Source organism: Colius striatus, chromosome 9 (genome assembly GCF_028858725.1).
Source record: "Colius striatus isolate bColStr4 chromosome 9, bColStr4.1.hap1, whole genome shotgun sequence".
In the NCBI taxonomy this organism is placed as follows: Eukaryota; Metazoa; Chordata; class Aves; order Coliiformes; family Coliidae; genus Colius; species Colius striatus.
Window position 1 is genome coordinate 33,987,459 of NC_084767.1, and position 27,540 is coordinate 34,014,998.

Here is a 27,540-nt window from a genome sequence, read left to right on the forward strand (position 1 = left end):
TAGGGGTTATTTTTGGTTTGGGATTTTTTTATAATTCATGCCTTGAACTAAAAATTCTTTCAAATGAGTTTCCGGTTAAATGAACAAACATTGTTATTTGTTTATGAGAGTAAAATGCATGTAAAAGTAAATACATATGATTCACATGTTATTTGTTTAATCCATCTCTTGATTGTTTCTGTACAAGATTGTAGATTATGAAGTCAGAGATATTAATATATTTCATCAAAAAATGTTCACATAGTACAGAAAGATGGAAACTAGGAATCATAATTCATCTGATACAGCAGGTCCAAAAAAAAAAAAGCATAAATAACAGTCACATTTCACCAAAACCTTAAAAATAAAGCTGAGGCATTGCCATCAAATTTCCAAAAATCTTGACCTAAGTTTTAGAGAATAGATTTATTGTTTAATCTTGTCAGCTAAGACTCTGATATCAGCAAAATGTTACCTAATCGCAAACATCATAAATTGGCACCAAAGAGATCACATGACCATTATTTGTCAATGTAGAATTAATAACAAATAAAAGATGTGCCAGAGGCATTGTATTTCACAACCCCTCTCAGGCTTTACTGTTTGCTCTCTGAATGTGGGTAGTTGATTATGTGCTGCAGTGAAATGTCTCTTTACAGAATTTTTAGTTCTGCTTCATACACATTTGTTCCTTCACAGGAGTGAATAGTTTGTGTGGGATTCATTTCTTTTATCACTGTTCCTTGAGAAGTTATTTATTCCTGATTTTGCTATGAATGAAAGTTCATTACTTCCATTCCCATGTGCCACTTGCATTAAGTTAGCTATTTATTGGCACAAGGCTGCACCAAAATACAAACAGAAAGTTAATTGGCTTCTAAGCCATTCTGTTGACAGCATATAAGTAAGAATGGAAGAGAAGTTGTGTCATTGCTCCATGAAAATTATAATCTATGAATGTCAGTTTATTATTACCCAGCTTGGATACATGCAAACAAAAAAGGACTAATTGCTGAGTTTCAGAAAAACAAAAGTACAACTCTGCTATTGTTTGTTCTAGAAGTCTTATAGATATTCATAGTAGGAGATGCTTTGCCATCTGTACAAAATGCCCTTGATTTCAGGTTCAAATTCTGCTCTGTCTTCCTTTTACTGTGGTTGAGGAGGGATTTGGGGTTACACGTACATTGTAACTGGAGCCATAATGTTCTTAATTCACTCAGTTTCACAAGAAGAAAACTATGCTTTTCTGTTATTTGAACTAATTACTGTAATCCCTGCAGAAACTCCTTTGAATTGCTACTAGCTCATTTAGAGTATATCCTGCCTTAGAGCAGTGAAATGTGTTACTGTCAGATTGCTGGAGAATTTTCACTCCCTTCTAATAATATATTGACTATTGTGAATTAATTCTGTGTTCACCTTGGTTTTTTTCTTATGCATCTTTGTTCAGCAAAGCAAGAAAATTCACCAGCTTTCTGTGGCTTTTCTTCAGGTTGGAGCTCTTGTCCATATCTGTATAGATGGGTCTGTGCTGGTCACTCAAAGTGGAATTAAACTGGAACAAGGAAATCACACCAAGATGTTACAGGTGAGTGAGTTGGCATCTGAGGGTAAATAAAGAAGAAGGAAGATAATTGGGCCAAAAGAATAAATAGCACTAAGCAGCACAATAGGCCAATTCTATAGATATAAGAAAACTAAATGTAAGTTCAGGTCACTGCTTTTGAGCTACTGATGAAGACAAAACTTTAAAAAAAAAAAAAAAGAAAAAAAGAAGCTACAATCAAAGTGACATTTTAAGATCCAGAAAGGGGATTTAATGTTTATGTGTTAACATCACTGTTATCAAGATAGCTAAGGCTCAAAGAGCATATGCAAAAATAACCCAATGCTTTCTTTACAGAGAGACTTAAAGTGATGAAATTTTTACTTTGTATTGTATCCAACACTAATGACAACATCAGTCAATGTTTACACATATCTAATGTAAATAGTGATAAGCAAAACTATGTGCCAAATAGATTACCTTGGAGCTAAAATGAGGCCACTTCTTCCAAATGAACTGAATGAACATCTGAACATTAGAACACTGTGAAACACAATAAAGTGGGAAAACAAACTAACCAAGCCATTTCAAATTAGATGGAAAATAAAATATGCAAATAAGATTTGAAACTCCATCAGGGAGAATGATTTGTTGGGTTTTAAATTTAAGCTTTCCATAGGTAAGCAAAAACTGAGAGAGCAATTACTTAGAGGTATATGGTATCTTGTTTTATCCTATCTTCTATTGCCTGAATTTATTTATAAGATATTTGTTTTTCAGAATAATTTTTAAGGTCTTGTCTTTGGGCTTCTGCATTTGTCCTAGTTGTTGTACTACTGTTGAATTAGGCCATTTCTCTGTGTGTTTACATAGAGAGAGAAAGAAATGGCATGATAAATTTGTGACTTGAGATCACATCTACAAGTGGGACTGGATATCTTTTAGTCTATTTTTGTTACAGATTACCAGTCATGAACTGAAGATACCATTGTCATATACACAATTCTGTGAAACAAGCACAACAACTGTATCTAACAGTAAATACACAGCAGCATCAGTCAGAACAGAAACCAATACAAGAGCAGTCCAGGTTGAGCCTTATAATTTTTTTACAAAATCACTGCTTCTGTTGAATACTTAATGTCCCTTTGAGGATTAATAATTTTATTTTGGTTTTGAACAGCTTGCAGTTCTTTTATCTCAGAAGTTCTCTTGCTAGTTTATTTTACATGCATAGTTTAAAGCAAGGCACATTTTAGAACACTGTTTAAAAGGGCTTATTTCCGCTTTACTATACCAGATTTACAAATGTGGTATTTCTTTTTTCAGATTGCTGCTAGATGAATTCTATGATTCTATGATCTTCACTTTATTCTGTATTTAAAAACTTATTAAAGGAAAATTTAACATAAGCTGTATTTTAGGTAATTGTTTAATAATCTGACTGAAACACCTTTGTCCACTTAAATGCTTTGGGACCAATTATTTTTTAATTTATTTTGTAATAAATAATTTAAGCCAGTAGTTTTCTATGTAGCAAATGAAAATAAGAGCAGTGTTAGGTCCTTTATCATCTTCTTTTTAATGGTTCAACGAAAGCCTGGTATATGAATAGTTGAGTTAGATTAGAGCAGGTGCTAATGCCACTCTTCACAAAGTACTGCCTTCTACTCAGCAGTTAGCAAAGAAATTGTAGGTAAATGAGCAGAGTTACGTCCCTTAGAATTAACTTAACAAATTAACTTCACCAAGAAAGAGCTTGTATTACTTTGAAAATAGCAGATAGATTTGGGTTTGTGGGTTAGTCAATGGTGCTCAACCTTCTTCCTCTCTAGGATGCTTGTCAAATCCTCTGTAAGTATCTGGACTCTGTAAGAAGATAAAATCCTAATGGCAAATGGGAAGCCTGGGTAAATCTCTCTGTTTCTTATTATTAAATTATGATGAACATGAGTGAAATGAAAGCTGCCATTGTTCTGGAAGGAAGAAAGGAATGCCCTCCATGAAGTAAGCTGGAGGCAGGGAAGAGAATAAACAATGTAAAAGCAAGTGGTGCAATAACATGTCCTGGTAAATCTGGCCAACTTTATAGAGATTTTGCAATGCCTCCCTTCCTAAAGATATATCCATGACACAAGGAAATATAAAGCTTTTACTTAGGGCCCTTTTTTCTTTTAGATATTTTCTTGAAGTTTCACTTTTTCTTTAAATATGAGGTAAAGAAATTTCAATTTTGTATTTAGTAATGAGTATACCTTTTGCAGATCAAAGCAGCTCACAAACAAAGCATCAGTCTTTCAGCTATTCAAGTAAGGAAAGCCATTAGTCTTTCTCAATTTCTTGTCATCAGAGGTGCTACTTTGTCAATAAGTTGCAGGAAGAATAAAACTGTCCCCATTCAACTTTCTCAACACTGTATCAGATGCAACACACAAACCATTAAGTAGTTGCCTGGACCAGTGACTGCAGTGTTTAACAAAAGAAATTCTTCTCTTCAATCCACACTAATTTCAAAAGCACTTTATATCCTTGGTTAGCTAGTTTGACAGTTAATGCAGAGTCTTCATCAATTACAGTAAGACACAGGAGGCCTACGAGGAATTTTGTTCCATAGCCATCATGGATTGCAACTCTCCCATCTTCCTAAATTATTCCACAGAAGGTATATTTATCAGTGGCGCTACACCCAGAATAAGAAACACTATGAGAACAGCAAAAAATAAAGTAAGTCCAATGTTTCTATTGCATACAATCACTTTGAAATTCACTTAGACCTTCTGAACGTCTCCCAGGTTAGGTCTTCATAAACAAGGCTATATCATTAGTTACAGTCTCCTTTTTATCAGTTATATTTAAAAAAGGTAATGCTATGGTCACACAACATGACCTGTTGCAAAGGGGATTTAGTGCAATGACAATTCTCAGCAGTGTTGTATGGAAATCAGTCCAATGTCTTCTGGCTACTGGGGAAGCACATTTGGCTGCCGTGACTGCCAGACATCCAGTAGTCCATGTGGAGTGAGGCTCCAAGGTCGATGGGGTCTGTGAACCTCCTCAAACTACACCAGGCTGGGATTTAGCAGAAGCCACTGGACCTTGTAAAAGAACAGCCCAGATGACATTCTTCCCTGTCCCCTCCTTTACATAAGGAACTTCTGTTCAGGTGACTGTGCTTCCACACTCACAACAAAGCATAGGAAGTGGATAAACATCAATTTGATCAACTAGTTTCTATAGGAGAACAAGCAACAAAGCCATTCTTGAATTTATGATTGTCCTGTTACTTATGGGATGTGCACATCACAAGTTTCAGATAACCACAAAAGATGCATTATCTAGATGAACTTTCCATCAACCCAGCCTGTCGCAAATAGTTTTCATGTTTCAGAATAAATTTATAATACTTGTGATGACACATCTTTAATGGGTGAGACTACATATTGCTTAGGATCCCTCTGTTGTTGAGTATTTTAAGTGTAACTTTATAACACTTTTTATTTGTTTAACAGAATATCAGAACAGACATTGTCACGGATGCTTGTTTTAGCATAAATCCAGCTATAGATATAGGACAGGTATGAACTTCCATAATTTTGCTTTGTGTTAGATGTTAGGGAACTTTCCACTCTGTGCCTAAATGATTGCTGTTATTAGTCAATCTAGTAACCACCAAAGCCTATGAGACATTATCCATTAACACTTAAGGATGCTGGATTGACAGATGTAGTAGCATTTGGTTTTATTTGCAACTAGAAATAATGCTAGGTAAGTTTCCTAATTCTGGTTCATCTTCTGAGAAGTGACAAGAAAAGCAGATACAACAGACTTTTGAAATGTCCTATGGGATTAGCATCCTGAATCGCCTTATGACTCTTTCCTTGTCAATATATTTCACCTCAGGTTTACTAGACCTTAACCATTTGCAGAGCACTGTTGACTTCAGCTGTGATATGATGGAATACGCTGTTGAGACGAAACAAACTTTTTTTAAAGGTCTGTTATATGCATAGCTTTGTATTATGTACCTGTATCTATAGACAAACTGAAGAGTAACAAAATTGTTGTAGGTCACTAACAGTTTGTAAATAATAAAGTAGTGGTGAGCTCAGAGTATAAAAAATATTTGTCACTTCTTTGCAGAGTCAAAGGAAATGCTTCTAAAAATATTACCTGTTTTTAAAAGCCTTTCTTATCCTGCTTATTTATCCTATTACAGGCTCATCCTCATAAATTTGCCCTTTGCCTAAATGATTATGTTCATTTTGCATATTGAAGTATTGCCAAATTTGGCAAATCATTCTTTCTTAGCAGTTCAATTTTATGTTCACCTTGCAACAGTGCTTACATCACCACTGTCGTAGCCCCAAGTGTCTACTCAGTCAATCTTCCTACTTCAGTTAGGCCTGTTATTTTCTCTTCATATCCACCCTATCATCTATTAGTGTTTGATGTGGTTTTCTCTAGAAGAAATTTCATTGATGATCTGCAAATCTTTTTAAGTGACTATCAGACTGATCACCTATCTATGTCATAGTCCCTGGACAAATGTCTCCCCACTGGAGTTCCTATGGATTTGACTCAGTTTTTTTCTGGTAATTGTGCAAAAGCAAATCAGAGGTACCTGCACTAGTTACAGCGAGTTTAGCCAGGAATAAGGAAGCGTAGAACTAGAGCAAATTAAAATATTTGTGTAAGTCAGATGAGGACAGCTTGGCTCTATTTGAGTCTGTTGGCTGACTTCTGACTTTTGGATGGAAAGAAGCCAGTCTATGTGTAATCTTAAAAAGTCAGTCTAGTTGTATGTATGTTTGTCTTTTAAACAATTAGATGATGGGTGGAAATTTACCTTTTTTTCTTTGCTCAGATTGAAGGGCCGTTCATTCAGGGAGTTGGTCTTTGTATGTTAGAAGAAATCTACTTTCCCCCAGAAGGACGCAGCTCGCTCTTGGCCCAGATACATATAAGATCCCTGCCACCTGTGACATTCCTGAGCAGTTCCATGCCTATTTACTACCAAATTCACGCAGCTTGATTGTTATCTATTCTTCCAAGGTAAACACACCAAACTTAACAGTTTGCAGGCACAGCAAGTGATTCTGCTGCAAAACCATCATTGACTGTAGTGTATGGTAGACTCCTTTTTCTCAAAGAAAAATAAATTCATTTTCAGCTGTCAAAGCAAGTTGTACTAAAATAAACTGGAAAGTTGGAAGTTCTTTCTACCTACTTGTTGTGCTATATATCAAAAGTTAAAAAGTCCATCTTGAAGAGCTTAAACTGTCTAGATGGGAGAAGGAAATATTATGATCTCTTTTAAAGGAGGAGAAGTCATGAGACAAGAGATTAAATTACTTTCTTGAATCTCACAGGAAACCTATCATAGGTATGAGACTAGAGCCCACTGCTTTCAGTTCTTCAGAAAGGAAGGCAAGATGGGAATGATAACTTTGATTTCTGACTCGGCAGCTTTAGCCATTTCAACAGGTTTTCCACTGCACTCATCCTTTTGGCACTGTAAAAGTAGCTATATCTGGAGCTGATTAATACATTGCCACTTGCACAAAATTTCTGTTTAAGTTGAAAAGAAAAAAAAAAAAAAATAAAAACCGAAAGGAGTAAAACACAGGAGCAATTATCTAACAGATAAACAGCAAAAGTTTAGCAGCCATTTTCCCCTCAATGCATATCCAGTCAGAAAGCAAACTAAATTTTGCAGGCCTGGAAAATAGAAGACACCAGACTAAACTGTGACAAGATCAATTAGTTAAAGCTTTCAACTTTAAAAGCCCCACAGATCTGACTTTGCAGGCCCCCATCTCTTGCAATGGCAGCCAGCGAGAGACTTCCTGCCCTCAACCTGCCTGGGAGGCTGAGGCTGTGAATTCCAGAGCCATCCACTTCTGCTGCCTTTTTTGTCGGATATCCAGCAGTTGAGTCTTTCACAGTGATAGAACTTCTTATATTAATATAAGTCATAACCAAGATCAAGAACCTTTGTGGGCCAGGTGGTGTGCAAATACTTGGTAACAACTTAGAATTTAAATAAAGGTGAAGTTGTTATCTAGTCATCAGGAGTTGATGTTCTGTCTCCAGGAATGCACTCAGAAATGGAGGATTCCCTTGCAAACAACATAGCCTCCATGATTTAATGCAGTCTCATTAAATCATGTCGCATAATTGAACCTTGTATGTCAATTCCTCTAACCTAAGCCTTTCAGGCTGTGAGTTCACCTGTGCTACAGAGACACACAATCACCTGTTCAATTACAAGAATGCCACTGTTGACTACAGGTGAGTTGGTTGATTTCACAACCTTTTATAACATAAGAAAGTAGGGATTTGTGCATACAGTGACATTTTAATAGCTGATAAGATATATAAATTTGTGAATAAGTAAGATCAGAATTAAACATGGTACAAACTGGTGATGAGCCGTGTACCAAGGTTACAGTAGAAGAGAGGTTCAAGAAGTACTTATTGCCACACATTTTCTAGACATGGATGTATTACTGCTACTACAGTAATACTCCAGTGGTGTCCCAGGTTTGGCTGGGACAGGGTTAACTGTCACCAGCTGCCTGGAGGGGCCTGGCTGGTGGCTCCCTGCTGACATCATGCAGGGACTGCTTGGTCCTTGGCCCCATTGCTGCTGTGTGGCTGTTTCAGCTCTCCTTGTGCTGTTCTATCCAATTGTCCTTACTTTAGCCCATAATGTTTTATTTTTTATTTCCAATTCTTCTCCCCATCTCACCTGGACGAGGGAGGGGAGGAATGAGGAAGAAGTTCTTTCTTTTGTTATTTTTTTTTTTCTGGCTGGGCTTAAATCACAACATAGAGCTCTTTGCTTCCTGGCAGCCTACCTCAGGCCTGCTCCATCCCATTAGGTCTCTCTAAAGTGAGAAGCTGTTCCAAACAACATTACTGGTGCTCCGGCAGACATTCCTTTAGAAAGGAGGTTTTGAAGTGAGTGCAGTGGCAGCTGTAGGAATCCTGATGGAGCTTCTCCCCATGAGCAGAGGAGACTGAAAATCAAGTGCAACGGTGTTTGAGAGGGAGAAAAGGGAAGGACTGAGCTGAGCCATCAAAGGTTTCCATATAAATCAATATTCACTGTCCTCTGCTTATGATCTAGATTGATGCCACCTTGAACCATGTACTCTAGCTTCCTCCTTTTTCTTCCTTGAAAACTAAGAAGATAGAAGTACAGGCTGATATGCATCCAGATCTTATCACAAGACAGAACACAAGCTGAGTGCACAAGAGCACTCCCAAATAAAACATTTTAGACTTATGTTTCCATGCAAGCATCACCATTGACAGTGCCATCCACACAATGTAAAGGCCTAAACTCTCTAGGTCCCAGTTACTTCATATTTGATGGCTCAAAGCAATGAAATTAACAGTAAGAACACATTTAACAACATCGTTGTCTACCCAAAATATTAGCATAAGAAGTAACTCTGGAGATACTCAACAGGTAATGCATTATTTCAGATCCTGTCCTCATTTACATAAACATAAATCTATATTATTTTAATTTATTTTAAGGATGAGAGAGCAGTCTTAAATTAGTGTAGTATAGGAAAGAATGTGACTTGCACACACCCACAAATAAGTCATATTTAATCTGTACAGGTACAAGATTATTTTATTCCTTTACATATAAATTGATACTCTTGATAGTACAAGTAGGGAGGAAATTGCTAGCTTATGTTTGTAAAGTTTTCCTGTTCATTTCTCTTGGTACATTGTGAAAGTACCATGCTCAACTGGCAACATGCTTTGCTATTTCATAACATTAAAGGCTCCAAGCAGCTGACAGCAGTAACTGCCATGCCTTTGTGTTCCTTTCCTTAAAATGCTATTTACGTAATTAGTGATTTATTTTCTTGGCTTTTTATTTAATTGTGATTTAGGCAAAAACTCTCATTTTAGAATGAGTACCAAACCTACCTGTTCCTTGTTTTTAGAATGAATGAACGAATATTTGCAAATACTAAGGTGAAAATCTTCCCTCTGAATGTGATCTCCCTTAGGGTACTTTTTAATCTGGTATTTTGGAGACTTCATTGGGCTGTTAACTGGAATTTGGAATTTATCTTCAATAAAAGCAAACTTGTAAGGTATTAACTTGTAAGGTGATTGTGCAATACCTGCAGTCTGAGCAAGGACAGTGGAAGGTAAGCAGCTTCATTGCAGATACAAGAAAATCAACTGAATAAGACAGCAGGATCCCATGCAAGCTCATCAGTTCTGCTTGGATGGAAGAACTTTGCAGACTTTAAATGTAATCTCTTCAGCCTTTTGTACGGATAGATAAAGAATGGTTATTTGCTTTCTTAAATACAGATGCACTCAGGGATAATGTTTTCAAAGAACATCTGCTAAATAAATAAATAAAATCGGTGCATTCCCCAGATTGTGAGTGGCTGATGTCCATCACTTGTAACACTGTATAAGAACACCAAAGGACAACACTCCTCGTTTTCTTCTGAAAACTTAAAATTTGGCTGAGAGATGCGATGACCTCTCTGCCAGGCCAGAGAAGATGAAAGAAAAGATTCACAGCTAAAGAAGTGGTTTGTCAGGATAAAAAATAAATAGGGCTGGGGATGACTTTAACTAACAAATTAATTAACAAACCGTGGCTCTGCAGGTGCCCTCCCTTTCCCCGCCTGAAGCACAATGACTTGCTGCATTTACACACCTGTATCTGGTCACTTCAAAAGCTTTAGCCAAAAGAACATGATACTTGACAGCTCGTGGAAATCCAGTAGCTGTGTATAGTCCAGAGGTAAGCTTTCAATCTTCAGGTTAGTTTAGCGGTTTGTCCCTTTGGAGAGGGGGAATTGCAGTTGCACCTTCTGTCCTGTACTGGCACAGGAAGTGTGTTGCATGTTGTTATATTCAGTCTCGTACATATCTCCAGTTACATGCTGCTGTGTGCATTTTGCAGTGTACGCTTTCTACTTAATCTACACTAAACACGCTGGGTGCATTTGTGCTGTCTGCTGGCAGGCAAGGCTGATCTACAGCCTGAAGGTGACCCTGTTTTGGGACTTCCAGCAAATGAACCTGTGTTTTCACTCCAGTAGAGAAGACCTGCACTTCTGGAACTCAGAAACTTTTTTCTGTCTTAGAGGTGAGTAGCTTTTACCCGTTAGCTCTGTCTGCATAGACTGAGATGCAGCAAGTCTGTATAAGGTGACATCATCATGAGGATGCGAGGAACGCAGAAATTATTACAACTGTAATAGCAAAACTAGGACCTAAAAACACATCAAGTGTAAGGTATTGACAAAGGTGTGAGATTAAATTTGTAAAGCCTCATGAGCTTTTATAATTTGCACCTGTAAGAACAGAAGAGACCTAGTAAACAGAGAAGCTCTAATAGCTACTGAAAGCCAAGTTTATTTGGAGGTATGAAGAAATGAAATGTGTCTTTTGGGACAGAGTGCTCTTTTTTATATATATTGTATATCTATTTGTACAGCACTTCACATGAATGCTAATCAAGATGCTAGTAAAGAACAGACACTGGGCATAAATTTAACATAGTAATCGCTATTTCTGATCGCTGGTACACACATCAAGTAAATTGTATAAAACAGCTTGTCAAATCTGAAACTGGATTATCAAATCCATTTGAAAGTGAGAATAGGGTCTGGACTAGCAGATTTTCTCCAGTTACTCTATACTTAAATGAACAATAAAAACTGCTTGACATAAGCTTCATCTAGAGTCTGATTTTTCTAAGCTTTATTAATACATCAGTCCTCCTAAAACATGGCAAATTTACCTAGGCAGAAAGTTTTACACCCCTTGGTAAACAACATGATGAACAGGAAAAAATATATTGATTGGCATTCTTCCCTTAAAATGCTACATTTCTGCTGAACAAATAATTCTAAGATTAGGAGTGAAATCTTAAAAAGTATGGAGCACAATAAAGCTCCTCTCTGATGTTGATGAGGCCTAGTTTTCAACCTGGTTATTTCTGAGGTTGTCTTCCTTAGGATCTGAACTAAACTGCCAATACCCTATTAATTGTCCAACTTAACTGCCATTTGCTTATCACCAGGCTTCCTGTTTTCACACTTCTCATCAATGTGCTATTGATGCTAATGTGCTATTTAATGACTACCTCAGAAAAGACAAAACCAAATTAGGTAATGTTATTGAGCAGCTTGAGAAATGGACCATGCGCTACTGCAGTCAAATTTATGGAACGCAACTGTCACACTGCTGGTAAGCACCAGTTTCTGCACGTTTTGCACGCAAACGCCACCACATGACTGGAAAGCTGTTGGTTCCCGAAGTGTGAGCTGTGCAGGCCGAGGCGGGGACAGTGCTCCGCAGGCTCCTGCTGCCCCAGGGACGTCGGTCCTGTGGGCGACCCTGGGAGAGTGTTGTGGAAACTCCTGCCCTTATAGAGCGGCCCTTGGCCCATTATCTTGTTTGTACTTATCTGGTACTGCGGCGCTCCCCAGCAAGGGCTGCACCTGAACCCCGAGCAGGGAACGGGGGTGTGGATACAGCTGCGTACAAGGAGCGGCTGCGCTCGGTCCCACCGTGCCTTCGCCAAGGGACCCGCCTGCGGCAGCCCTTTCTCTGCCAGGAGCGGCCACGCACACAGCGGGCTACCGAAGCTCGGTGGGACTCGGCCAGGGTTCCTGCACGCCCGGTCGGGCCGTGTTCGGCGGCCCTTTCCTCTCAGAGTGAGCACAGACCACAGGCCTCACGCGTGACCCGCCCGAACCGCGGGCTCGGGACACCGCCTCCTGCCGCTAGAGGGCGCTGCGCTTCTCAATGGATTGATCCACGCGCGCCGGCGGGGGAACCCCGCCCCCTCCCCGATGGCTTCTTGAGTGTGGCGGTAAGGCATTGGCGGTCAGCCCCGCGCGCGGAGATGGGAGAGCAGCTCGGATAGAGGATGGCCCGGCACAGGCGGGTCCGAAGCGCCCACCGGGCTGCTGGGCGGCGGGAAAGACCGGCCTCCTTCCCTCCCTCCTCCCTGGTGCCAAGAGATGGTCCGTCCCGGGCGGGGCGGAGCGCGGCCCTCCCCTCTTCCTCTCGCGTTGGTTCCGCCTGGAGAGGTTTCGCTGCTGTCGTCGCCGCTCGTCGCTGTCCGTCGTTCCCGTCTCCGCTCCGGGCCGCTCGGGCGTTTTCTCTCTGCCTTAAAGTCGGTGAGAGACGGGGTGGGGGGGGGAAGCGCGGCCCGATGGGCCTGGCTGCAGCCGGGCCAGGCCGGGCCGCGCCACTCTCAGGCGGAGATGGGAGTTGTCGCTGTGTGCCTTTCCCCGCACGGCGCGGGGGCTGAGGGGCAGCGCCGCGGCGGGCTCCGCGCAGCTGTCGCCAGCGCCCTGCCGCCGCCGCCTGGCGACACCCAGAGCGTGCCGGGCAGCCGGGAATGGGGGCCGGCACCTCCCTGCTAGCGGCCCTGTGCCGCGGGGAAAATGGAGGCCGGGGAGGGAGGAGCGGCGCGGCGCAGGGCGGGCTGGGAGCGGCCGCCGGGGCGGGCGGGCGCCGTGCGCAGCCTCCTGAGGTGTGTTCCCGTTGCTTTGTAGGGTGTCTTTTATGAATAATCAAAAGCCACAGAAGCCGACGCTATCGGGCCAGCGTTTTAAAACTCGAAAAAGAGGTAAGTGCTGCTGAGAGTCCTCCGTGGCTGACCCACACCCTCGTTTAGGACGATGTCTGTCAGTAAACATACCGATGCCTTTTATGCACTTGTTGTAAATCTTTTAAATAAGACCACACTGAATGCAAAGTCTTGAGGCTAACTCTAAATGTCCTCTGTTTGGCAGTAAGAAGTGTAGCTGAATGTACTACAATAGCATTGGCTTTAGAGACAGTCATTCTAGAACCGTGCTGAGAATGTTCAGCGTGAAAGCAGAAGTCTGTACTAGAGTTACAGAGGAACTCCATCACAGGCTTATTGCTGGTTAATACATACATCTAAGGAGCCTCTGACCTAGCAGGAATTCCAGTGTTAGCCATTGGATAAAAGTTATCTTGTTCCTCTAATGGTATAAGAATACTTTATTTTTTTTTTTTTAAAAAAAGCAAACCCACACGTCCACCCACTGCCCCAGCTAACCAAACACTCAAAGTGTGGGGTGTGCAAGGCCTGTGTCTGCGTGTGCAGTTACTCTTGTAAGAAGAGTTCATGACTGAAGAGATGTGATGAGTAACTTAGTATTTTGGTGATTTTTTTTTTTTTTATATAAAGAGGAAGTGGGACTAGCTCTCAGGGGTTCTGTTTAGTACTGTTTTGTGCTGTTTTACTAATGTGCTAACTGTGTTCTTGGTCAAACTGACAGTGTTAAGAATGCAGTTTATACTGAACTGGTAATTAAGTTGTACAGAAGTACATATTGACTTAGTCTATTGAAAAACTGTTGAAGTGAGAGAGCTGAATTTAATCTGTCTAGCAGATTAAATGCTAGCGTTCTGGGATTTTTATCTCTCTTTAAACACTTAACCATAGTTTGCCTTTTCAGGCAGCTCTGCAGTAACAGTGAGTTTCATGGAACTATCCTGGAAATTAGTCCAGTACTGGAAATGGATCCAGTATTTCTAAATTTCCACCCAACTGTTACCAACACCATACTACTTAATTGAATATAAGGACACAAGGATGCCCCTTACAGAAGAGTTGCTAACAGATGTTTAAAAAAACTGGCTAAACCATTGTAGGTGGCACCCAAAGTAAGATTTGCAGCAGAGTTCTGCTTCTGTGGGAGCTATTCCTCTCATGGTTTGCGTTATCTAAAAATGAGATGAGTAAAAGACCTGTTCTGTTTCGGGCTTTATGTTAGTTACACAGGTGGGTTTGTGGCATATAAACTATGCTCCACCTGTAGTGAAAACAAGGCTGTGATCAACTGATGTATCTCCAATGTGAAGACGCCTGTGTTCTGCCTCTAAACAACAAAAGGTGCCCCCTGAACAGGGGGCTGAGAGCAGTAAAACTTTGTGCCGCTGTGTTGGCCATGGGAATTCATTTTTGGCTACCCTGGTAAGTCACTATTTATGCCAGTTAATACCAGTTGTCAGGCTTGTCAGTGCAAGTGTGATTGGTTTGTTGTTTTTTTTTTTTTTTAATAAGTTTGAGATGTTAAACTAAAAACCAACACTGTGTGGCAACTTTGTTTCAACACTTTGCCTTTACAGATGAAAAAGAGAGGTTTGACCCTACTCAGTTCCAGGACTGTATTATTCAAGGTTTAACCGAAACCGGCACTGACTTGGAGGCAGTAGCAAAGTTTCTTGATGCTTCTGGGGCAAAACTTGACTATCGCCGCTATGCAGAAACACTTTTTGACATTCTGGTGGCTGGTGGAATGCTGGGTAAGTCCCACTGATAGTGCTGCTCTCAGCCTTTGTTCGCTGGTCTCTACAAAGGCTTTGTTTTCCATCAGTGTGAAAACTTTGCTGAACAGCAGAGTGTGTAGAATCAGATTTAAGTTACTGATAAACTGTCTTAAGCAGTCACATTGCTGTGGAGCTACTCTGTGCACCCTACTGAAGTCTGAGTCAGTTTGCATTTTCAAAGTGTAGATTCTACAAACTTGACTTAAAGAAAAATGTTAGATTTTTTTTTTTTTATCAGGAGTGGATGGTGACTCTGTAGTAAAGTTCACTTGTGCAGATGTGAGGTGAATGAGTGCTTGTGTCAGCTGTGGGATCTGTAGTTGCAAGGCCAATGGAGTTTCCCTGAAAGATTCTGACAGGATCCTGTGCTTTGTGCACACTGGCCTGTTATTTTGGAAAGTAATACCATTTACAGAAGAGTCTGATTTGCTTAGTCATGGAAAAGCTATTACAAATTGTTTATTGCTGACAGTAGTGAGGTCGTGGGCTCTAGCAGATGTTGAGGAGTGAGAAATGAGGGGGTGGTCAAGTCAAATCAGCAGAAAACAGCAGTAACTGAGGAAGTAAAATGTGATGACAAAAAGTCTTGTAAGCTCATGTGCACGCTGTGTGTAAAGGACAGAGAAGAACAGATGCTTACCAACCAAGTAAGAAGTAGATGAAGCTAAAAGAGGTTGAAAATAGTAAAAAAAAAAAAAAAAGGGTGATACTTCTAGATTTAGACTTTACATTTTCTGTGTGACTAAAGGCTGTTTCTTAAGCGGGGGTTGAAATGGCAAGGACCCATTCACAGCCCAGGTTGCAGAAAGGCCCTTTTATGCTGTGTGCCTAGATAGGGAAAGGCCCATCTTGGATTCTAGTATTTGTTACACAATAGTAGATCAAGAGGACCTAAACAAGAAATTGGGCAGTTGCAGAAGATTTAGCATACCAGAAATAGAATAAAAGCATAGGGAGAGGAGAGGAAATACTTGATTCTGAGCCACAGTCAGACTATGGGTGGCACTTCTGCAGTGGGGGTGGCTGGTTTGGAAGGATACATCTATTGCATGTCAAGAAGGTCTTTGCAGTGGTACTGTAGAAGAGGCTGAATCAGTGCATACTGTGTTAGGAAGTGTACCTTCTAAGAATTGAGGCAGAGAGGGAAGGGAAAAATGCATTGCTGGATTAATGGTGGTATCGAGGTCCTTCACTCAACTAGTAGACTGGGTTTGATCCTCAGTCAGGCAAGGCTGAAATAAAACCTAGCATCCTGTTGCCTTGCCACCTTCTAGTATTTGTTACTGTTAATAGTTCCCTCTGACTTTAAGTCACGTTTCTGGCTAATATGGAACAAAAGGATATCCCTTCCATGTAGAATGGCCTAGAAATTGGTGATGAGGTGTTCTGGCACAGGAGTTTGGGACTTCACCGTAATTAGTGAAGCAGCCTGACTGCCAGTCAAATGACTGTATCAAACTGAAGAAAAATAGTGAAGAAACATCTTGTAATTAGCAGCTAAAAAGCTGAAGTGCCTTTTGAGACTAAAGTTTCCAGCTCATCTCTGGGCACTGAGTTTGGAACATTTATCTCTGTGTTTCATCTCTTGTTGTGACTTAGTGTTATTTAAAGTACACTTAGAAAGCAGCACTATTGCAGCAGACACTAAAAAAAAAACCCACTTTGTAGGATTAAGCAGCATCAGTGGCTTCCTTTAAGGGAAGAGGAGCTCATACGTTCATGTTAATGTACTAGCATGTAAACAAGCTGGGTCACCAATCCACTTCACAGTAGGGTTCAGACTATTTAAATATTAATGTCTAAGCTACCAATTTTCAAGTTCCTCTGCAGCAGTGGAGGAGTTGGGAAGGTAGAGGTGTCCTCAGTGTTCCAGTCATTTGGCTCATGTTGAGAGGCTGAGGCGTTGCTCCTTATGGGCGTTAAAATTATGGCTGTGGAGACTACCGAGTGCTCTTACAGGGGACTGACTGATCCCACTAATGCTGAAACCCTTCTTTAGCCCCAGGTGGTACCCTGGCAGATGACATGACACGCACAAACGTCTGTGTATTTGCAGCACAGGAAGACCTAGAAACCATGCAAGCATTTGCTCAGGTTAGTTCTGAAATTACTACAATTTCACCTGAACTGTCTAGTGGTCAAAAATTAAATGTTTCTGTAGTTGAGAGCTTAGGTAGTAATAACGTATGGCTTTAAGCACTCTAGAAGAGGTGTTGCAGCATTGTTTTAAGGTAAATGTGCTCTAAGGAGTTCAGACCAACTTTACTGAACTTGATGTTTATAAAAATTCTAATTAAATGATAGCTCAAAACAAAAAATAATAGACTCTTTATCTTTTTAGGTTTTTAACAAGCTAATCAGGCGTTACAAGTACCTGGAGAAAGGCTTTGAAGATGAAGTAAAAAAGGTAGGGAGGAGGTCCTTAGCAGCAGACAAATAAACCTTCAAAATCCTCTACTTAACCACTCGTAACACTTCTTATCACAGAAGAGTGATATCATACAGTGGATTATTAAAATAGATCACTTTTAAGTTGTTAAGAGAACAGCTAGCTTGTATGACTAGTGGAGAAGGCTGCCTGTGAATTAGTGCCTCTGCTAGTCAAATAGTTTGATTGAAACAAAAATGTCTAACATGGAGGAAGTAGCCAAACCTCTGAGAGACAGGAGTTTTACGGCAACTCAGCTGACTTCCTTTTGCAGCTCCTGCTGTTCCTGAAAGGGTTCTCGGAGTCTGAGCGGAACAAACTGGCCATGTTGACGGGTATTCTGCTCGCCAACGGGACACTTAATGCGTCAATTCTAAACAGTCTTTACAATGAGAACTTGGTTAAAGAAGGTAAGTGTCTCCCAACTCCTCCTTTAGTGAAGGATGGGGGGCGACAAGACCATGGTGGTGTTGGTAAGGTATTGGAAAAGTGGTGATTTTGGGCAGCATGTGGGTGGAACCTGCGCCGTGGCGCTGCAGGCTGCCAGCACTAGTGCTGCGCAGTGAGGCAGTGCTGTGCTTTGTTTGGGAGAGAGGACTTTTGGGACATAGGAGGTGTATCATGTCTTTAGGCTTCTTGCTAAATTGCAGCATGGAGAGTTGAGGTTTTTACAGGGAAGGTTTCATGATTCTGAGTGGTAAGAGAAGTCCAGTGTGCTGGGGGCCGCGGTATCCAGAGGCAGAGCTTTGAGCAGGGGCCTGAGCAACCGGATGTGTTGTACTCTCAGGCTTTGTGACTCCCTCAGTTTTTAATTTCAACAGTTAATAGTACTGTTCATGTTGCACAGGTGTTTCTGCAGCTTTTGCCGTCAAGCTATTCAAATCGTGGATAAATGAGAAAGATATTAATGCTGTGGCTGTCAGTCTTCGTAAAGTAAACATGGATAACAGGCTGATGGTGAGTACCACTGGAATGAGCAATTAATTGCTTAAGCCAGTCTAATAAATAGCACTGACCTGCAAAGTACTCAGCACACATTTCTTTTTTTGAAAGAGTTGTTGTTACCTTTGATTTCAGGAACTCTTTCCGGCCAACAAGCAAAGTGTTGAACACTTCTCTAAGTACTTCACTGAAGCAGGACTAAAGGAACTTTCCGAGTATGTTCGGAACCAGCAAAGCATAGGAGCTCGGAAGGAGCTGCAGAAGGAGCTTCAGGAGCAGATGTCACGGGGCGATCCATTCAAGGATGTAAGTATTTGTAGATGAGGTGGAAGAGCTGGTTTTTCTTTCTTTCTTTCCTGCAGGACCTTAGCTCAAATAATCTGAAATACAATAGCACACCTAGCTCTCCCCAAAGAATTCAGATTAGGACCAGGGTCCTTAAAGTCCTGAATCCTGCTGTATGATCAAGGGGGTTGTTTGTGGCTCTGAAGGCTTCAGGATTGCCTTTAGAACAGAAGTTTTGGTTCAGCTGAGTGTCCTGTGGCCTACGTGCTGAGTCTTTTCTTCCTTCCTTCCGGCAGATAATCTTGTATGTGAAGGAGGAGATGAAGAAAAACAACATCTCGGAGCAGACTGTGGTAGCCATAATCTGGTCAAGTGTAATGAGCACAGTGGAATGGAACAAAAAGGAGGAGCTGGTGGCAGAGCAAGCCATTAAGCACTTGAAGGTACCGTAACTTGAGTATGGACCCTTGCACCTGGTGGGTCAGCTTGGGCTGCCCTCAGTGTCCAGCTCCCCTATAAATGAGTTAAAAGCTACCACCCGTAACGAGACAGCATTTGACAGGGAATTGTTCCCCTTGTAACTGTGGTGTCTCAAGTTAGGGAGGCAGGAGCAGCGGTAGCCCTGTGGAGGCACTCTGGTGTGGAATGGGGGTTGCAAATTTGGAAGCAGAGGCCAACAGAAGCTGTGTGAAACCAGTCTGGTCAGGTGAGAAATGTGAAGTTGCTCCATGTGTGCCAACATATCCTTCCTGTTACAGCAATACAGCCCTCTACTTGCTGCCTTCACTAGCCAAGGTCAGTCAGAGCTGACTCTTCTGTTGAAGATTCAAGAGTATTGTTACGACAACATTCATTTCATGAAGGCCTTCCAGAAAATAGTGGTGCTCTTCTATAAAGGTAATTGTCTCTGGGGTGGTACTTTTAGGGGGCTTGTTTTCGGTTGGTTGGTGTTTGGGTTTTTAAAGCCTGTGTTTGCAGAATGCTTCAGTCCTGAAAAGGTCTTTAGGGAAGATCAGTGCTACAACATTTCACAAGCTTAGGCATTTTCTACCTCTGTTTGCAAAGACGGAGCAATAAAATGCAAACGTAGATGTGGCTATCCTTGGCCCATGGGAACGTGTTCATCTAAACAAGGGTGCTGCCTGTCTGCTCTTGGGAGTGATCGGAGCTTAGGTTTTAAGGTTCTCACCCTTTTAAGTTACAAAAGATGCACGATAGTGTATTCTTCTGTCTGAACACTGTTCTGGTGTTCTGAGATGCTCTGGGCTCACTGTTAAATGGCTGTTAGAAGAGGTTACTGAAACACATGCTCTGCATCTGTGGAAACACCAACAGGAATGTAAATTAATTGTTAATCTGAAGATTGTATTGTACTTGTAGAATCTAAACCACAAACATTTACCGTGGTATATTTTGGACTTTTAAAGAATTTGCATCTGTTTGTAGCTGTTGACTGCAGCTTTTCTTAGAGCCTGTCGTCTCATATAGTCATGAAACACTCAAGAATGTTAGTGGAAGTGCAACTTCTGGCCCATCTGAAGCAGTTGGCACTCAGAACTTTAAAATAGGAGGCAGCCCTACTGTGGGTATGTCCAGCCAGAGTGGGGGAGGGAGTGTGTGTTGGGATGCTTCTAGGGGAGGGAGAAAGGCCACCAGCCCGGAGTTGGTATTCAGGGGTTTTCTGTGTTAATACTGCTCTTGCACATCTTTCAGCTGAAGTTCTGAGTGAAGAACCCATCCTGAAGTGGTACAAAGATGCACATCTTGCAAAAGGGAAGAGTGTTTTCCTGGAGCAAATGAAAAAGTTTGTTGAATGGCTCAAGAATGCTGAAGAAGGTAAGCAGCAGCTGAGCTCTCCAGTTGAGCTTGTTAATTTTGGGAACCGTAGCGCAATGCTACTCTGTTTTGAGAGAGGGAGGTGTCGGTTGCCCCCCTTCCCAGAGCCTGGGTGTGCCCTTGCATGGCTTCTGTTGTGCAGGAGGGGTTGACCTGCTGGCAGCCTGCTGATGAGGTCTCTCTCTTCCAGAGTCGGAGTCGGAAGCTGAAGAGGGTGACTGACCCATGAAGCTGTCCTCAGTAAAGCAAACAGAAGCTGTAGATAGGTGTCATGTCTAGTGTCCTTGATTCTTACATCCTACCTCCCTGTATCAAGCATGATACAAGGGCTCTCATGGCAATTTATTTTAACAGTTCTCGGTAGTTATTTCAATAGCTGGGTTTAGTTTTTAAAACCATATTTTAAGTAGCTGACGGAAGCTATTATCGATTTGACTCTAACCTGCATTTGTCCATTCAGTTATATTCTACCTCCTGTATTTTCTACTGTAATCATGTAATTTAAGGCCCTCCACAATGAAATCCATTTTATCCCTTGGGTTTTCTATCTCTACTGGTGTAGACATGATACGGTGAATGAGACTTACAGCAGTTCTGTTTGCAAATTAAACTGTAAAAAGCCTCCAAAGTGCCTATGGCTTGCGTGCTGACTTGGTGTGACACTGTGGTTCCTACCCTCTGCTCCACGTAAACCCCACGCGTATGTGGTTTGTCCATCTCCTCGGGGACTTTGTCACCTCTCTGCGATGCTTCCAGCAGAGAGCTGTCCTCTCTTCCACGGGCTGGGGAAGGCAACTGCCGCGCTCCTGGGCACTCCGTGTCCTGAGAAGCTGCTGTGGCGGCAGTGCCGGAAAAGCGCGAGGGGGGCGGGGAAAGGCAGGTAGGAGGAGCTCTGGCAGCCACGGCCCTGCCTTCTCCTGGAGTTACGGGCTGCCGCACTACACACCGGGGCGGGTCTTCACCCTTGTCCCGAGGTGCTAGGCCGTGCTTGGGGCAGCGGCCGCCAGGCACCACGGCTCAGAGGTAAGGCAGACTACGCTCTGTTTTATGCTGGCACTTGCCACGTTTTAAAGCAAACAGCTTGTCTGGGCCCCGAAACTCTGAATTTGTAACAAATTCTCACAACAGCTCATCACTGAAGAAAGGTTGGGTGAAAGCGGGGAGGGGAGACTGGCGTAAGCATTAACTGAAATAGCGGCAGCAGAATATTCAAAGCATAAACAAGGTGGGGTCAGGCTGGGGGCCCTTCCCTGCTACTCTCGGCTGCCCGACTTTTTAATTTCTTTTTCTCAACAAATAAAGGGCACCTTTCTGTACGCTTCACGTGAAGGGCTGTCTCTGTTCCCTTCCCCAAAAGGGACACTGAAGGGGGAAAAAAACCCAAATCTGTCCTAGGTCTTTTTGCTCCTCTCAGGATGGTTAAATAAAACATAATTAAGAGAAGAATTCCTGGCTGTTAGGAGGCCTGTTTCACAAAATGCTTCCCACACGTGTTTAAAGTGCAAACAACCTGAGTTTATTTAACAGTCAAAACTCAGCTGAATTAACTTAGTTAACTAACTTAATATTGTCTACGTTTCTTTGGTGGAAGGCAAAAAATGCCAGCCTTCTTAGGTGGAGGGGCGGTGCGTCTTTCTAAGGGGAAGAAGAAAGGATGTGTCAGAGCTTCTTCAAGAGTAATGCGCTTGGCTGGGTCGTACTCCAGCATCTTGCCAAGGAGGTCAAAGAGGTTCTGGTGGTCAGCGTCCTGGCAGGTCATGAATTCCTTCATCAAGAAAACAAAAAACGGGGGTTTTGGAATCTCATTAATTGCACTTCAAGCTCCCCTCCCCAAACCCCTTTCCCCTCTGTCCTCTTACCTTCAGTGGCTTACACTGGCTTAACATGTATCTAGCAGCTGGACTCCGTTGATCCCAATCCAGCCGGTCATGAGAGAAGTATCTGCGTTTCCTTAACCAAACAGACCACGGTTTGTTAACCAAAGATTTGGGCTTGTCCCTGCACTAGAACTTTTATCAGCATGTTTGTTCCCAGCTTGGGGACTGACTGGCCCTGTTGCACCTGCCTGACCAGCTTGGTCGATACAGCAAAAGGATAAATCTGAGCTTATTAGACTTTTAAAAAATTTCCTACGAAACCAGATCTGAAAATACATAAAACTATAGCAGTCCAGGGAGAGAAAAACATCGTTACCTGCTTCTCTTGGCCATGTCATCTGGCAGGGGCCCCAGGACTCGCTCCATCATTGCCAGCTGCTCTTCGTCCCTCCTGGCCTAGAGGGAGAGCAAAAGAGACTTTTTTTTTTTTTCTGTGAGAGGAAGTTAACCACGGAGTAGCCTTACTTCAGCGTTGACTGTACGCTGCAGCCAAGAATCCACTTCAGATTCAAGAAAAAAAAAAAAAAGCTGTACTCATCTGTTTCCTGAAGAAAGTTGCCATGTACTGGAGGGGTTTTGCCCCTACGGTTCTCTCCAATTTGGCATTAAAGAGAAACGCAGCTTCATTTCTTGCTCAGACCACTCCCCTTAGTTCCCACCTCCCCCTAGCATGTCTCCACCCAGCTAAGAAGTATTACACACGCAGCATCACTGTGGGGGTTCGCTGTTACCTACATCAAACAGTGTGGATCCAGTGTAATATTCCACGAGGACACATCCAATGCTCCAAACGTCACAGGGTTGTGACCACCCCAGTCCTGTGAAAAAGATGCAGCAGGTTCACGTTTATAGCACCCTGCAAACAGTTCAACAGCTCAAGCAAGATACGCAACACTGCTGTAGCCTAACAAACAGGCGTCTTCTGACCTAGGATGACTTCAGGAGCTCTGTAATATCTCGTGGACACCAGACTGCTGTGATACTCAGCGTCATATACCGCGTTGCCGAAGTCCACGACTTTGACGGCTGGATCTTTTATGGTGCGTTCATTGCATTTCTAAATTGAAACAGGGAGACGCAAGTGACCAAATAAACCCTGACAGTGGCCAAGGGAGAGGTGGGGAAGACGACGGCAACTCACCCATTTGTGGCTATACTTTTTAACATAGTCTGAGTTCACAAATACAATGTTTTCTGGTTTCAGATCTGTATGAGTCAACTTCTTCAGGTGCAAAACTGCCATGTAACAAACACAGTTAGCCAACTCTGTCAAGAGAATGTAACAAACAAAGCAAAAAAAACCAAACCAAACCACCCCACAAAAAACTTACAGTTCACAGATTCGCAGATCTGATATGCCATCTGTCTAATGTGGTCCAGCTCAAAGGGCAGAAAGCCATTCTGTTTAAGGAAGTCATAGGTGCTGAGCCCCAGCAGCTCAAAAACAATGCAGACGTGGTCACGGTACGTAAACCATTCTAACATCCGGACGCAGTGACTGCAAAAGCAGGGAAATACAGCAAGTTGCGTGACACTCAGATCCACACGTTGTACGTTGCAGAAAGTGACATCGCAGACACTTGAAAGCCAAAACAAAAGGACAGACGGCTTTGTACACTTACTATCTACCGTTGGGATCCACTGCCTTTAAATGCTGCAGCACCTGTACTTCTAAGTGAGCTGCCTCCGTGCACGTAGGGACATTTTTTATTATTTTCACAGCTACGTGCCTGTTGTGGCTGAAAAGACAGGTTTCAGCAGTGATCAGAACAATTAGCTTTAATGCAGAATATTCGGTAATTATCACCACATACATAGTTTGTAACAATGGCAACCTTATCGTGAAGAGGTGGGGAGTTTTTTTAAGTACGCACTGACTTCACGTAACCAAGCTTCATCTATGCACAACCACACCTGAAATATAACCTTTACATTTTAAAAAACACATTCAATGCCTTCTACGTCAGTATTAAAGGCTAAAGGCCCCACTCACCTCTTCCTTTGTATTTACGACTGTAAACACTCTAGTTTTGTGCCAGTTTGCGCACAGCAAAAACGCCGTGAAACACAAAATGACAATTACATCATCACACGATGTCAGGGACCTTGCTCCTCATACAGCCCAGGGGATGGTGCCGGCCCCAGCACTGCCCAGGCTGGGGGATGCTTCACCCTTCTGTGTCCAGGCCCCCAGACCATGACCTCTCCCAGGCTGAGGCGTGCCGGCAGAAGACGCCCCGTCGCCCCATCCACCAGTCCTGCCCAACCCTTGCGTCTGGGAGCTGGTTTTAGCACGACATGGCAACAGACATCGGCGTCTGGGAACGGCTCGTGGCCTTACGCAGAGCAGCAGACGAGGACGTAACGGTAAAACCTGACACAACGGGGAGGCGCTTCACAAACCACACCGTGATGGCGACGGGAAGAGAAATTACATGCCTTCAGTGAAAGACTTACTCTTCACGATCGATGCATTCCACTACTTTTCCAAAGGCACCCGTACCCAAAGTCGCCACCACCTCATCTGTAGAGAAAAGAACTCTCAGGCACGGAAGCTGTGAACTTACTCAGCTATTATAAAACCAAGCAAACAAAAATAAACCCAAAAGCCTAAGTGCTATCACTGAAGCTACCCTAGGCTGTGCTGCTTTAAATTGTAAATCTGTTTTGAGAGATGTTATTGGACAACTCTCATGCAGGTGCATTGCCGGGGATCTCCTTCATTAACTTACTATTTTTGGGGGTGAAAAATGGGAGAAAGGAAAAAAAAAAAAGTATTCAGGTCTACAGAAAAAGAGTAACAATCCCCACCTCCAAACAAAAACGTTAAGATAGAAAGGAAAGGCTTCCAAAGCACCCCTCACAGCTTACGCTAAAAGGACTTATTCTATCTATCTATCTATTCTAAAAGTTAATAAATTTTAAAAAGTGTTCTATACATCTTGCACTTAGTCTGTCTCCACTCTGACAGATCAGGTGACCCTCCTCATCCTCTACGTTCTCGGATCCTCTCTCTCGAAGACTCTTCTGGAACCACAGACAATCAATAAACCCGAGTGAATTCAGGTCACGCTACAAAATTCATGCAGCAGGGAGATAGTCGGGTAGTCAGATACACGTCGGGACACAAACAGTCGGCAGCAGCAATTTCAAATGCCGTCCCCGGAAATTCACAGGGCACGTAGTTCTACAGATTTCTCAATGACTTAAAACACCTTACTAAATAAATTTTCTAAAAAGTAAAAATCTGACATAATCTTCTTGCTCTTTCTGTGATACTTAGTCAAAAAGCACGCTTAGAAGTTTGTGCTTGGATTTTTGAGTTGGGCTGAGATCGATGCTTATCATAATAAAAATTCTGAAGGCATGAAAGCAACGTTGCATTTCACGTATTCCAGTTGATGGTTACTACTCATCAATCTGTTCAAATACATCTAATGAACAAATCAAGACTGTGTTCTGTGGTATTACACACGTACCTACAAACTACACGTTTTCGATGGAGGCAATAAAAGCTCAGCAAAAAACAATCTCCAAACATTAGCTAAAGGGATAAACAGTTATCAACAGAATTCCCCAAGTCCCCCCACTCCAGTACTACTGCTGCCCAGCCGAGAATCCATCTCTTTGAAAGAAAAGGATATCCTAACAATTTGTCACACCTCCTGTGGATGTGGAAGATGGGTACAGTAAGGAGTGTCGGCTCTCCTTTTGCGAGTAGCCTTCCCATCACTTCCCGACGCTTTGGCACTGCCATGCCCACCACATTCTTTCCGTTCTGTAGCACTGTGCAACTGGTCTCCTTCGCTTGCAGACTGGGTTTCTGAAGGGCTTCTGCAGAGGATCAAAGCAACGTAATAAGAATCATTCTAATAGCCCTATCAAGACAGATCTTTTTAGTGGTTTAAAGCTGTAAGACATCTTCCTTGAAAGATCTCCAACCCAAAAACTAATACGTTATCAGATGAGCAGATGAGAATAATAGAACCTTAAAACATCAGCTTGCTGATACTGCTGATGCCAGAAATTAAAAAGCCGTTACCTGCAGTGCTTCTTCCTCTTTTGTGCAGGAGTTAATGATGTCCTCTTTCTCTTAGAAGAGGCACCAGATCCTTTGGAACCACAACTTTCTCTTTTACCCTGCTTGGAACTAGGTTGCTTGGAAGGAAACATCTGTAACAAAGATACTTTGCTCTTTTAATTACATCCCACAGATGAAGAATTCATTTTCAAAATTAGCACTCTGATGAAGGCTGCATTTTTCTTCAAGCACCAGCAACCTACTTCTTAGAAACAGTTTTTAAAAGAAGTAGTATGGCTGGGACACTAAACGTACCCAGCGGATGCTGTTTCTGCAAAGCTGCTCGGGCACCCGAAGGTGCCGAGAAGGCAGGCTGCCGTGGACTTTGGAAGTACGGCATACTACTATCGCCCAGCGTCCCTTCAGAACACTTCAGGAACCTGTCGGAAACTTTTACCTTGTTTCTTCCCACAGACGCCCGGAGAACTCCTGATGCCGAGTCAAAATGGCAACAAGGCTTCGGTTATGTCTCGCGGCTAACGCCTAATGCAGAGTGAAAACGACAAAACTTCGGCGCCAAGTTTTATCAGTCGCTACACGTGCCCGTTGCTTCCCTTTCCAATCGTAACCGGACTCTTGCTCCCAAGCCGCGTCTCCGGCCGCCGCGCCGGGGCTGGGGGCAGCCGTGACGCTCCACGGCGAGAGACGGCGGCGCAGGGCGGGCAGACGCCGTGCCCCCTCCCGCGGCAGGCTCCCCTCTCCGGGCCACGGCCACGGCCTCCCCGCTAAACACACCGAAGCCATTTTCTCCCCGCCCGGCACAAGCAGCGGGCAGATAACGTCGTGTCTTGCAGCGAGGCGGGGTCACCTAGGCGCCCCCGCCCCCGGCCGCCCTCCCACCGCGGCAGCAGCCAACCTCCCTCCCTCTCTCCGCGCCTGCCTCCCTCCGCCCCGCCCCGGCCCGCCTGCCCGGCCCCCGACGCCGTCCCTCGGCTCTGCCCCGCCGCCCGCGCTCCTCCCCTCGCCCCCACCTCCGCTCTGTCTGACGGCGACACACGGAATGAAGCAGCCGCCAGCCTGCAGCCCGCGGCCAGCGGCGTGGCGTTGCTAGGACGCGCCTGGCCTTGGGCTGCTGGGTCACAAACCCCGCACACGCGGCTTCGCGGGAGGAGGGCCCCCCCCCCACCCGCACCCCCATCGCGGGACGGGACCGGCTCCCCGACTCTCGCTGCCCGCCTCGTGGCCT

At 43.2% G+C, this 27,540-nt stretch overlaps 2 protein-coding genes across 4 annotated transcripts; one reads left to right on the top strand and one right to left on the bottom strand.

Annotated features, from left to right (window-relative positions):
* Positions 1–12,430: 12,430 nt before the first annotated feature.
* On the top strand, positions 12,431–21,024 carry BZW1 (basic leucine zipper and W2 domains 1). 3 transcript variants are annotated; one of them, XM_062002463.1, is made up of 12 exons: positions 12,431–12,710; positions 13,096–13,169; positions 14,705–14,881; positions 16,905–16,999; positions 17,247–17,312; positions 17,608–17,743; positions 18,181–18,290; positions 18,411–18,581; positions 18,857–19,003; positions 19,319–19,457; positions 20,274–20,396; positions 20,587–21,024. In XM_062002463.1, the coding sequence occupies exons 1-12, from the start codon at positions 12,556–12,558 to the stop codon at positions 20,616–20,618; spliced, it is 1,425 nt and encodes a 474-aa protein (XP_061858447.1). In that variant the 5' UTR covers positions 12,431–12,555; the 3' UTR covers positions 20,619–21,024. The 3 variants fall into 3 exon arrangements, with proteins under 3 accessions (XP_061858447.1, XP_061858448.1, XP_061858449.1); XM_062002464.1 differs by having other exon boundaries at positions 12,623–12,714; XM_062002465.1 differs by lacking the exons at positions 12,431–12,710; positions 13,096–13,169 and having other exon boundaries at positions 14,804–14,881; positions 16,905–16,910.
* Positions 21,025–21,957: 933 nt separating this feature from the next.
* On the bottom strand, positions 21,958–27,066 carry LOC133626018 (dual specificity protein kinase CLK1-like). The gene is made up of 13 exons (XM_062001959.1): positions 26,752–27,066; positions 26,316–26,446; positions 25,936–26,107; positions 25,213–25,300; positions 24,731–24,797; positions 23,896–24,012; positions 23,605–23,771; positions 23,415–23,509; positions 23,201–23,330; positions 23,009–23,091; positions 22,590–22,669; positions 22,256–22,346; positions 21,958–22,161 (listed from the first exon to the last, which is right to left on the bottom strand). Exons 2-13 carry the CDS (start codon positions 26,444–26,446, stop codon positions 21,958–21,960), a joined length of 1,425 nt encoding a protein of 474 aa, XP_061857943.1. The 5' UTR covers positions 26,752–27,066.
* Positions 27,067–27,540: the final 474 nt, after the last annotated feature.